The sequence below is a fragment of the Parasteatoda tepidariorum genome, chromosome 5 (assembly GCF_043381705.1).
Source record: "Parasteatoda tepidariorum isolate YZ-2023 chromosome 5, CAS_Ptep_4.0, whole genome shotgun sequence".
Classification (NCBI taxonomy): Eukaryota; Metazoa; Arthropoda; class Arachnida; order Araneae; family Theridiidae; genus Parasteatoda; species Parasteatoda tepidariorum.
Window position 1 is genome coordinate 798,828 of NC_092208.1, and position 13,741 is coordinate 812,568.

General features: G+C 34.9%; 1 protein-coding gene across 1 annotated transcript; it reads left to right on the top strand.

Moving 5' to 3' along the window:
- Positions 1-211: 211 nt before the first annotated feature.
- LOC107447272 (uncharacterized) lies at positions 212-9,883 on the top strand. Its single transcript, XM_071180862.1, has 2 exons — positions 212-1,934; positions 7,951-9,883. The coding sequence occupies exons 1-2, from the start codon at positions 348-350 to the stop codon at positions 9,748-9,750; spliced, it is 3,387 nt and encodes a 1,128-aa protein (XP_071036963.1). The 5' UTR covers positions 212-347; the 3' UTR covers positions 9,751-9,883.
- Positions 9,884-13,741: the final 3,858 nt, after the last annotated feature.

The following is a 13,741-nucleotide window of genomic DNA, read 5'->3' on the forward strand; positions in this document are numbered from 1 at the left end:
ACAATTGGTTATCGAAATGATTTTAAATGGATTGAAAGGTTTCAAATCATCTTATTGATTATGTAATCAATATTCCTCACGTGCGATGAAGACATCAAAAGATTGCTTTCGTGCATATATTAGAAAATTGCTTTTCGAGATGAGTCGCATGTTTCAGCTTTTACGACGCTTTCGTAAAAGATAATTAGATTATGACGAGCTGCGTAGACATTGTATCTGAAATTTTTTTAACTGAATCTCGATAAATTTATTTCTAATAGATCCGTTATAGGGTTTTACGTTAGCCATTCTGCCATAATCTTTTAGAGAATACACCTGGTAGCGCTTTGGTTTTCAGAGAGGAAAGTATGGGGAAAGTAAACGGACACTATTTTCGCAATGTGCTGGATAATAACAGAGTCGTTGATATTTCCAATAAAAATGCCAGAAGAATGTTTGCTTTTGAAGATGAAAAAAAACTAGAAAATTCATCAGCGAATTCACGCGAAGAAATTCACACTTTGAAGGTGAGCGCAGTCGGTAGTTTTCCTCAAAACTACGATACTCGCTTACGTCGAATCAGTCAAGAAAAATCTACTAAAAACGACGAAACGGAAGAGGCCGATCTGAAGAGCTTGACGACGACATTCTTCAAGAAATCTTCGATATACGCTTTGAATCAGATCGGAAACTCCCGCACCACCAGAAGGAAAGTATTCTGGGCGCTGATCTTGATCGGTGGTCTGATCGGTTGCGGTTCTCAAATATATCGATATCTCTCGGCTTATTACTTGTACCCAGTGGTGGTGAACATCGATTCGAAAAGCGTTTTCAATCAACACTTCCCGGCGGTGACGGTGTGCAATTTGAACAACGTTCGCAGGCAATATCAACCCTGCCTGTGGCAAAAACTGAACTATAAAGAGTGCAACATCACTTTGTTTGACGAGGAATTCGGTCCTGAGTTTACGGAACAGATGGAACTACCGCCGTGCCTCGACGATCGCAACATACGACTGGCAGATGAAATTAAACACCAGATCAAGTTCACCAATTTGTATTCTTCTGTCGATGGCGAGAGCAGGATGCATTACGGACACCAACCCGAAGACATGATTAAATCCTGCTCCTTCAACGGGGAGGAATGTTCTTACCGACAGTTTACCATTCATTCGGACGACGTGTTCGGGAATTGTTATTCGTTCAACCAGGTATCAGGCGATAAAGAGCCCCGTAGAACAGCCTTCGTGGGGCCGAATTCCGGCCTCACCTTGGAAATGGACGTCCAGAGTGCTGACTACTCGTGGCTAACTAGATCTGTGGGTGCCAGAATTGTCATACACGATCCCTACCAGGAGCCATTCCCTCAAGAACAGGGCATCAACGTCGCGCCAGGTTTCGAAACCATTCTCGGACTCTCCAAATCATCCATGGTCAGACTGCCCGACCCTTACAAGGACCACTGCAAAGCTTACGAGAGGAACAACAGTCAGAAACAGTGCAATATGGCGTGTTTCGAGGAACGGATAGCGGAACATTGCTCTTGCTACGTGAAGAGGAAGACGAACGAAACGGACAGATACTGCGACTTCACGAACGGAGCGGATTTCTGCTGCGTTCACGACGCTAAAGTGGAAGAGGGTGGATCGTGCTCGTGTCCACTGGAATGCGAATCGTCGCACTACAACGTGAAGATTTCCAGCGCCATCTGGCCGCTGACGAGCAAGAATGTCGGTTCGGATCTGCCGATTGAGGAGATACGCGAGAACATGCTTAAAGTGAAAGTTTATTTCGACACGTTGGAGCAGCTCATCTATCAGCAGAAGGCCATGTTCGACGATGCGGAGGTTTTGAGCCAGATTGGCGGACAAATGGGATTGTGGCTGGGCCTTTCGCTGGCTGCAATGTTCGAATGCGTCGAGAATGTTGTCCTCCTATGGTACTACAAGAATAAGTGAACTGCTTTCTTTTTTTTGAAACACCGTTTGTATTCGCACCATTCATATTCATTTTCTGAATTCTTGCAAAACTCTAAGCTCAATTAGTATTTGAAGTAAAAAGGATCTCATTATTTTTAAAGCCAAGTGGAGGATTTATTATAAAATTATATTTAAAAGAATTTAATTTATTTACTTAGTTTGTCTGGAATTCACACGATTTTGATTTTCAACCTTAAATAAACAGTTTATTATTATCATTCCAATCCCATCTTTTGGCATAAATAGTGTTTATAAAGGTAAATAATGTGAAAAAAGCGCAAAAGAGGAAATATCTATACATATATTTCTCTTACACGGCGTCAAAAAATCCTCATTACAACTCCCCGAAGGGCAACGCTAGAAAATCGACCCATGATTGCCGCTATAAATGTCACATGCCAAATCTAGCTGAGGTGGCTCAGCATATAGCGCTTTTAAAAACGAAAACTGAAATAACCAGAGAGAGCATTCTCACCAAATATGAAGTTTTAGCGAATTACATGTCATTTATTTGAATTCAAATTTATTTTAATGACTTAGTATTTACTAAAAAGGTGTAATTTTAAAAAAAAAAAATTGTTATATGGATTGGAATGATTGTTTGGAATTCGTGATCGCAACGAACTATAAGGGGCGTTGTTGTATGAGACGAATTATTACTCATTATTTTCCCGAGTCGAGTAGAGCAGTGTTCCGCAACCCCCGGTTCCGCGGACCGGTACCGGTTCGTGGATCAAATTGTACCGGGTCGCCCATTTCATTGAAACTAAATTAAAATTCTTAGGTTTTTATCCCAAATTAAAAATATCCATTAAAATTTTATTTATTTAAAAGATTATTAAAGCTCCCGAAGTAGTGACATAAATTTTTTGATGCTTGTAATGTATCATTGTCTCCGATTACCCCCAGGTCCCGCAGTGGACTGATCGTTAAGACACAGTTCCCAGCAGATCACCGAAGTGAAGCATCACTTGCTGCGGTCAGTGTGGGGGTGGGTGACCACTTGCATCAGTCTGCGTATGGACTGAGGGTGTGCGGTATGGGTCCTCGTTAAACTGTTCTACCGTAAAGTGCTCGACTTCGCGTACAGGTCGTCGGGCTACCGAAGCGCGGGAGCCATCCCCTCTGCAGAGAATCAAAATTGTGATGGCATATCTTTGGATCATCCTCAGGGATGTTTCCCAGACCGTCGCCAATAGCCCATTGCGCAGCTCTAGTGCGACGTAAATTAACAGCAACCCCCAGATGGAACCGTCTCATTGCAAAGAAACAAGCGTAGGGTTCTCATTGACTTAACGTTCTAACGTATCACTTTATATTTATTTTTTGATGTAACTGTATTTTATTTCGAACGCATGCTTAAATACCATTTGATTAAGATTAATAAATCAAAATAATCTAAAGTATAAACAATCAACGTCCCCCCCCCTCCAGCAGGCCGTGGTAAAATTATCAAACTTTGACAGGTCCGCGGTGATAAAAAGGTTGGGTAACCTGAAGTAGAGGACTCACGTTACAATTATAATTTTAAAAAAAATCAAATTTATTTACTTAGTTAGGACTAGAATTCACACGATTTTGATTTTCAACCATAAATGAACTGGATTTTATATCTTTCTAATCCCATATTTTCACATAAATAGTGTTTATGAAGGTGAATAATGCGAAGGGAAAAAAGCGCAAATAATGTCACGTGAGCAAACATACTATTGTTTCGATTTAGTGATGAAAAACTTTCCCCTCAATGTTCAAATACAAAAAAAAGAAGAACTATATAAAAGAAGAAATATATATGTTACCGGCAAAGTATGAAATCCGGCATTGTATAGAATGCCTAAAATTAGCCGGCAAAGTATGAAATGATTTATATTTCGCACAATTCCTAGGCATTCTGTAGATTGCCAAATGAGAAACCGGCAAAGTATAAAATACATCTCTGATTTGTTTCAAATATCACTTGGCAAGGCTCGTGACTTTTAACGCGTGACTCGTGACTTTTGACTAATAACAAAAATTATTTTTTTACTGTGCTACATAAAAATGGAGGAATTTAATGAAATTTACATGGAAAAATTTAATGAAATGTAATTCAAAATGTCATTCAAGCCTGCCATGTACACAACAAGTAGGTTAATTTCATATTTTTTATATGAAAATTTTCTTTCCCTTAATAAGAAAGGCTTAAATTTTGTTTTGCATAACTTTTGATTTTCTTTCCACATTTTGAATAAATATTTTTCAATGGCATTTTCAGTATTTTTTCAGAATAACATTTTTATTTTTGAGAAATGCATGTTACTGTGAATGACTGAAATCGGTAGTTTTACATTTATTCGATATTTTAATACTTACTCATGATAGATCAGAAGAAACATCAGTGTAAGGTATAGCGGGTAATAGCACTTGACCTTAAAAAAAACATCAGTGTAAGGTATAACAGGCAATGGCACTTAACTAGAACTAGTAAGACTGGACCTTTGGTAAGTGTCCGAAATATATACTAGGTTTAGTTAAGCGCCATTGCCCGGTATACCTTACACTGATGCTTTTTTTAGGTCAAGTGCTATTGCCCGGTATATCCTACACTGATGTTTTTTAAGATCAAGGGTCACTGCCTCCGGTATACATTTGCCCGATACTCCAAGCACTGATGTTTCTACTAATTTTTCGTCAATAAGTATTAAAATATCGAATAAATGTAATTATATCCATGAATAAATTAATATCATATCGAATGTAATAAATATTTCGGACATTCAACAAAGCGACTGTGTGATTTTCAACAATCACCGGTGAAAGTCAACAACCACCGAGTTCGCCCATTCACAGTAACATGTACATCATTTACATCATAACCTCATCAGGACGTTTATTTCCTACTTTGCCTAAATAGCATCCGGCATTGTAATTAATACTTTTCACATTTCGTACTTTGCCTAAAAGCGTCAGGCATTCTATACAATGCCGGCGTTTCATACTTTGCCGGTAACATATATATATGTTATCATGAATGACCGAATGTCGACTTTCACCGGTGAATGTTAACAATCCCATAGTTACTTTGGTGAATGTCCGACATATTTATTAAATCCGATTTGATACTAATTTATTTGCTGATATATTTATTCGATATTTCAATAGCCGCTGATTATAGATTAGGAGATCATACATCAGTGTTCGGAGTACCGGTTAAATGCATACTGGGCACTTAAAACAGCAGTGTAGGGTATACCGGGCAAATGAGTACTGAGCATTGGCACTGAACCCTAAAAAACATTTATGTAAAACATTAAACCCGTTTATAGGGCGGACCGATTCATACATTCATTCACAGATCGTAATTTTGACCTGAATCCGAGAACGATCGATCTAACCAATCCAGTACCCCCAGAGGTATTGATTTGTTATGGGAACATGGAGGACTTTTGCGACTCTACAGATTTAACGTGCATCAGTCACTTTACTACAGTCTTCGGCCGTCGGGGTTCGAACCCACGAACTCTAGGACATGGGCACAGCGCCCTACCGACCAGGCTATCCCGGGTCTAAGAAATATAATATATATTTGTCCTATCTGATTTGATATTAATTTATTCGATGATATTATTATATTTATTCGATATTTTAATATCAGCTGAGGAGAGAAAAGGAGAAATATCAATGCTCGGAGTGGCACTAATCCTTAAAAAAACATTAATGTAGGGAATACCGGGCAATGTATACCTGGTAGTGGCACCTAATTAGATCTAGTATATATTTCGGACAATTACCAAAGCGACTATGCGATTGTCAACATTCACCGGTGGAAGCCAACAACCACCCATTTCAGCCATTCACAGTAGCATATATATATTTAAAAATTTATTAAACTAATTAACAGATATTAAATGTTTTGCAACCATAAGTAAATCTATAAAATTATAATTATTAAATTGGGTTACTAATTAAAGCTAAATCTCTTGTGTTAAAAATCATCATTTCTGAGAAACATTTCGCATAAATTAAAAATAAGAAAAATCTGGTATTTTTTTTTCAAGCAATGTGTGCTCACTTTTGTTTAGTTTAATGAAAATGGTTTTTATTAAGAAAATGTAAAGACGATTTAAAAAAAAATATCGTTATAGAATGGCATAAACATTTTCAAACAAGCTTCAATATTAAGGAAAATGCAACGAACTCCATGCAGGACAAAAATGTTAACAACGATAATAGCTAAGGAAATAGTAAACAGAAGAAAAACTTTAAAAACAAAATATATGCAAAATGAAATTGTTAAAAAACATACAAAGAGCAATGTTCGTTTTGCAAAAGCAAATAAATAAATAAATAAATATAATATTTTGTAGCAAATGCATTTCAAAAGCAGTTCGTCGCTTTGAAATGTATATGAACTGTAAATACAACTGCTGAATTCAATTCTTAAAACACAACAGCACTAAAATATATACACGGGTTTGTAAAATNTGTTATATTAAAAAAAGATCATTTTCCAAGTTTCAAGTATTAATGATAAAATATTTGTGATATACTCAAGTATTTGATATACTCAAGTAATACTCAAGTATTTGTGATGAAAATGATAAATAAGGTTTATCAATTGTCAATACGTTGGTCATTTTCATTTACACCTGAAAAAACAGTCAAAAAACATAATTTTTGTAACTGGGCGGGGCTACCCGACACATTTTAAAAAGAGCTGAAAAACATGTTTTTTTTTTTAAATTTCTATTTTTTTTAAGTTAAATTATTCTTTTTTGGTTTATTCCTTCTGCATCATTTAATTAGATGGTAAAAAAATAGAAACATCACAAAAATATTGATTATTACTCAATATTATACCGAAATATAAGCAATACTCATTAAGTGGGCGGAGCTACCCGACTCTTCCCTACATCGAAAACAATACCTCATTTATTTAATCATAATATCACTATTCAACAAATCCAGCAGTCATCATTGCCTATTTTCTAACGCCAACGAAGAATAATTTGTTCAATCCAAATAAATGTAATCATATGTCATTCAGATTGTTGATTAGTGTGCAAAAGAAATTAGTGAAACTTTAAGATTAGGAGGCGAACTTATAAAAATAATGAATGCAATTCTAAGCAGTAATTGTTTTTGCATAGTTCTTCTATAAATCAAGCTGTATTTCATTTAATTCAGTTAATTATTTTAAACGTCTAAATTTACAGTAACACATCATTATTCTACTTGTAAAACCCTGTTCATAAACTAATTTTTATTTATATGAAACAGCTACGCATTATTTACAGTAACACATTATTATTCTACTTATGAAACCTTGTTCAAAAACAAATTTTTATTTATATGAAACAGCTACGCATTATTTACAGTAACACATTATTATTCTACTTATAAAATCTTGTTCATAAACTAATTTTTATTTATATAAAGCAGCTACACATTATTCACAGTAACACATTATTATTCTACTTATAAAACCTTGTTCATAAACTAATTTTTATTTATATAAAACAGCTACACATTATTTACAGCAACACATTATTATTCTACTTATAAAACCTTGTTCGTAAACTAATTTTTATTTGCATAAAACAGCTTTTAAAATTATTTTCCGGATTTGGAGCTCAATTTTTTCCTTAGCATATAATATGAAACAGACAAAGAACTGAAATAGAATGTTTCCGATTCTTATCTGAATAAATAACGGGAGGTTTCTCTCAAATATTAATATTCTACCGGAAACAACTCCACCCAAAACTCTTCCTTATCACAAAACAACATCGTTTTATTTTTACCTTCAACGAATGTCACTACATCCCCCGTCATTTAGAACGGCCACATTCAGACGATTTTAATGGCATTTAAGAATCAACTCAACTCGGGCTCGTAAGACGTTCTTTTCCTAACTGAACATTCACAAGTTTTGACACATATTGCATTTAGTTTTTCAGAGCAATTCCATAAGAGAAAAATAAAACTATCGAAATCGAATATAACATAAATGTATGATCATTCCGAAATCATTGATTACCCGGATGACGTTGACATTTTAAACGACATGATGAGGACTGATTCGTGCTTGAAAATGCTTGAAAATTCGTCCATTCCGGCACTTTCGAGAATCGGACAATCGAAAACGGCGAAGAAGAGGCTTTTTTGGATTTTCATTTTCGTGGCCTGTTTGTGCGGCGGCTGTTACGAAACCTATAGCTTCTTGCACCTTTACTTTCAATATCCGGTGCTCATAGACATCGGGGTGGTGCAGCAGGAGAGAGGCACTCAATTCCCAGCCGTCACCGTCTGCAATCTCAACAATGTCATGTCCTATCACGCTCAGTGCGTGTTCGAAAATACACGCTGGCAGAACTGCAAAAGTGTTAAATACAGACGACCCGGTCACCGCCTACTCAACACACTCAGGAGAAAGTACAGAAATTGGTGGAAGCAACTCAGTGAAGACGATTCACAAAAAACTCAACATTTCGTGAAAAATTATCTCAGCTTGGACAGCGAGAATCGAGGACGTTACGGTCACCGCCTCGAAGACACCCTTCGGAAATGCACCTTCCAATCGAAAGCGTGTGACGAATCGCATTTCACCCCCCATGTCTCATTGCAATTCGGAAATTGCTTTACCTTTAAAACTGACGAGAACGATCCTCTCCTCGGAGGGGGGCTGGAGCTTCATTTAAATGTTCAAGAGCAAGATTATGTACCCTTCACCGCTGAAACAGGATTCCGAGTGACGATTCATGACCCGGAGGACGATCCCAATCCTGAGGAAACAGGGTTCAATGTCAGTCCTGGCTCTGAAGCACTGGTTAGGCTGGTGAAAAGTACACTGTACAGATTGCCATCCCCGTACAGGGATCATTGCAAGGATTATCAGGACGAACTTAACAGTCCAAACGATAAAATTTTCAGAAAACTTAGCGAAACAGGAATGATTGACCAGAGCAGCCAAGAAGACCCGAGAGAAAACTTCAAAACTAAATATCTTGTGGATAATTATTTCACGATGACCAGGAGTAACGAAAATGTGACAAAGAACAGTAATCAGTTTTCTGTGAATAATCTCAGGATTATCTGTAATCAGTTAGAGAAAAACAGCACGACTGCAGAAAAATACAACAGGATGAGTCATCAGGGTTCAAATCATATTCTAAACGACAGTATTATTAAACTGAAAGAAGACGATAATAGAGACAACGAAGCTTTCAGCCCGATGCATCTCGTGGAAAACAACGTGAAAGCAAGCAGCCAGACAGACTGCATACGTGAATGTATGTTAAAATACAGTTTGAAAAAGTGTTCTTGCGTGGATCCCTTCCTGCCACATACTGGATTTCCGCCTTGTGAATTGAAAAACGAAACGCAAATGACCTGCTTGGATAATTCAGTGGATGACTTAGAAAAGAGTGGTTTGCCCTGTGATTGTCCATTGCCTTGTTTAAGTACCTGGTACAATCACAAAGTCTTTTCATCTAGATTGTATTCCAGTGGATGGCAACAGCCGTCTCTGTTGAGCTCTGAGGATTTTGAATCGTTTCTGAATTTCTCTGGAAAGAAACGGGGAAGTTCCTCCGTGGACGATCGAGTGATACTTCGAGTGTCTTTTCAGAGTCATGATCACGTGATCTATAAACAGAGAGCAATGTTTTCCGATTCTGAATTATTCGCACATGTCGGAGGAAGTTTGAGCTTGTGGTTGGGACTTTCCCTGGTTTCTTTAGTGGAATTCGTAGATCGTTTTATTCTAGTGTGTAAACTGCGCACGAGTAAGAGACGCCATAATTATATTTGAATATATGAACGGTTTGCAATAATTTAAACTTTAATCTGAATCATACCCACCACAGTGAAAATAAGAATATAGTATAAAGAAGGAAATTGTTCGATTTTGATTATATTCATGATTAAATAATACTGGTAAATAATACTTGCTTGATTGAATAATGCTGGTTTCTTTAGTAGAATTCGTAAATCCTTTTATTCTAGTGTGTGAGCTGCGCATGAGTAAGAAACACGTTAATTATATTTGAATTTATGAACGGTTTGCAATCATTTAAACTTTAATTTGAATTATACCCACCACAGTAAAAATAAGAATTTAATAAAGAAACTGTTCGATTTTGATTATATTCATGATTAAATAAATATTTTCAGCTTGAAAGAAATGGGAAAAACAATTTAAAGTCTTTGTATTAATTACTTTTTGACACATAACAGATACTTATATTGAAATGGATTCTTTTTTTAAAAATTAAATAAAAACTTAAACGACACACGAGAATAATAATAAACGTCATTAAAACCAAAAGAATTCTTGAGAAGAAAATTTGTTTTGATTGAATTAAATTAGCTAAACTATTTCACATCATAGGTTTGAATTTTTATGGATTTCAATGCATATACATTAACAAAAATCTACCAGGCATCTTAATTACATTTTTTTTTAAAAATTCCAATAAAAATGCAGATGTGATACAAAAAGATTTTCATTTTTCGGAAAAAAAACTAAAAATTCTGTCTGATATGTGTTTTTTTTATTCAATTCCTACTATTAGTTCACACTCTTGTTCAAATTTTCAGTCGTTCATAAAATACTTTTCATTCATCCTCTCAAGTTTAAATTTTCTTTTTTGTAAAACTTGTAGTGGGCAACACTCGATGTTTACACAGTTTTTTCAAATATTAATTCTTTCATTAAATAAACATGTGCGAAAAACGAAATGCAATTTTTTGATGGGTTAAGCGTTGGTCATTGTTTTAAATTTTACCTTAAGCGATTCAGTTTATCACCTATTTTAAAGATAACATCAGTGATCATTTCCAACTTATAGCTCTATTTGAGCAACAAAAAAAAAAGTTTATTGAGCACTTTTATAAATATTTAAGTATTTTATATTCTCTGTGTCAGATAAATTCAATACAGAACATGACGTGGTATCACGTGTGGTCCACGTCACCATGTTTATACTTTTATAGGTGTCCGATACCACAAGCTAGTAGGCTAAAGAAATAATGACATACACAAATATTTACAAAACAGATTTTTAAATTAATATATGATGCAATGGATGATGCAATAGTAATATTAATTTTTTGCCCCCCATTCTGCTTTTCTCACGATTGATGTTTCTTCTTTTTAAATGCTGTTCCTTTCCCCTCTTTACTTTGTCTCTTCCCCTCTCTTTCTCTCGGAATATTTAAAGAGTCTTTCTTTTATCTTATACCGAAGAAGAAGATTCGGTAATCTATTGGTGTTCCTTTGCAAAAGAAAAAATAAGTAAATTGAGTAAATACATCACTAAAAATCCAAAAATGCATATTAAACAAATGGTTAATATTTTTTACTGGAGTGATTTGTAATTTTTAAATCTTAGATGAAGTTAATTTGTTACAGTTTGTTTTATTTCAAACTCTAAGTATCTACATTCCATACTAATTTAAAAACAAAACTAAACAACAATAACTTCAATTATTATTATTATATTAGTTCAATCTGTATTAAAAAAAAAAGAAAAAAAATCTCCCCCTAATAATATATTTATTTTCTAAAAAACATAAATAAAACTCCTACCAAATGACACTATTTTACATGCATATTAAAAGAAAAATGAGAAAAATAGATTCTTTCAATTTCAATTAAATTATGACATTTTATTTTCTTCATTTTTCTGTTAAAGCAACTACTTATCTACCCACAAAACGTTATCCTAGTGATGCTAATTTTAATCTATTAACTGGGGTTCACGCAACTAAACCAAGGGGTCTAATAGTTTTTCTGCAATAATAGCTGCCAGATTACAGTTATATATAAAAATGAATTAGATACTTGCAGAATGAATAAGGCAGTTGTACGGAACCCAAAAGCGTAAACGAAGTATTTTTCATGCAGACAAAATGTTATTTTATAAATTAAAATAAGCAAGTTCATTATCAATGCCTTGATGGCCCAGGGTGGACCTTGGCCTTCTCAAGAAGTTTTTTTCAGGCTAGCCTTTTTTCCTGTTAGTGTTTTCCAGTTTTTAAGACCAACAGGTCTCTTTCTAGGTCATCTATTCATCTCGAATTCGGCCTGCCTCTCTTTCGTGTGCCAACTGGTCTGGACCGTACCACAAAAACTCATTTTGTGGTATGGTCTTCGTCCATTCTGATAACGTGGCCTGCCCATTTTATTCTTTGTCGTTTAATAAAATTAATAAAATGACAGGTTCATTACAGGAGTGATAAAACTCTAAATTTGTTCTTCTAAGCCAGACACCATTTTTTTTTTTTTTTTTTAATTCCTCCTCTAAAAATAGTTCTCAAGACTTTTCTCTCAAAGAAAATATGCAAGTAAATAAGAAATAAGAAAATAAGCAAGTTAATGACAAAAGTCTTATTTTTTTTCTCATTAAAATATGAAACAGTATACACTGTTACAGTAAGCATGAAAAATTTTAACACTATTTAAAGAAATATAAATTTTATCCTCAGTTTCATTTTTTAGTTAATAGATCGAGAAATTGAAAAGAGGCAGTTGTTAAGAACGCCTTCAAGATTTCTTTCGGAATTGAAAAATCGTTTTAATGTTTTTCATCTCCCCTTCTTTAAGCGTGTTTCGTTAAATTTGATAGCAGATTTTTTAAAAAAAAAAACTTGAAACTAATTTGCTATCCTGAGATGTTTTTGATTTCAATTCAATGGGATAAGAGCAATACTTTTATTTCGCCCAAATTATCTTGATTTTGTGTGGTTTAATAATTACCCTCAAATAGGACCAGGAAAATAAGTTATTAGTAGGAAGGTTAAAAGCAGATTTTTCTGCTTAAAACAAAACAAGAGAGGGTGGATAGTTTTAAGATAAAATAGTGGGTTTAATAGTGGGCTAAAGCACCGATTAAAGAACAGTGAGTTCACCTACTGATGTAAGGAGAGTGGGTTTAAGTTTTAAACAAAATAGAGTGAATTATAAAAATGGGTCAAATAATAGTGGGTTAGAGAACCGATTAAAGGAGAGTGGGTTCGAGTACCGATGTAAAGATAGAGGGATATAAAATGGGTCAAATGATAGTGGGTTGGAGAACCGATTAAAGGAGAGTGGGTTTGAGTACCGATGTAAAGATAGAGGGATATAAAATGGGTAAAANAACTACTCTCCCCACAGAATTATAAATATTGATCTAATGATAGCACCGATTAAAGGAGAGTGGGTTCGAGTACCGATGTAAAGATAGTGAATTCAAGTTTTAAACAAAAGAGAGTGGATTATGAAAATTGATCACATGATTGTGGATTCAATCACCGATTAGAGGAGAGAGAGAGTACCGACATAAAGATAGTGGGTTCAAGTTTGAAACAAAAATTCATGGGTTAGAAAAATTGATCAAATGATAGTGAGTTCAAGCACCGATTTAAGGAGAGTGAGTTCGAGTACCGAAGTAAATATAGTGGGTTCAAGTTTTGAACTAAAAGGAGTTGATTGTCGAAATTATCAAATGATAGCAGGTTTAAGCGCCGATTAGATTATAGTGGGTGCGAGTACCTATGTAAACAGGGTGGGTTCAAGTTTTAAACAAAAGAGAGTGGATTACAAAAAATATGGAAATAAATTAATCAAAAGAGAGTGGTTTTTTAAAAACTGATCAAATGATCGAGTATCGATGTAAATGTAGAGGGTTATAAAAATCGATCAAATGATTGTGGGTGCAAGAACTGATTAAAAGAGAGTGGGCTCGAGTATCCTAATTCAAGCATAAAATCACGTTTCCCGTATATCATCTGTAAGAGGGGACCATACCCCCAATTAA

Excerpts from the sequence above, each read along its gene's own strand:
- LOC107447272 (XM_071180862.1), top strand. The coding sequence starts at position 348 with ATGGGGAAAGTAAACGGACACTATTTTCGCAATGTGCTGGATAATAAC. Across the intron at positions 1,935-7,950 it reads TATGGTACTACAAGAATAAG|TATGATCATTCCGAAATCAT; the intron begins TGAACTGCTTTC and ends ATAACATAAATG.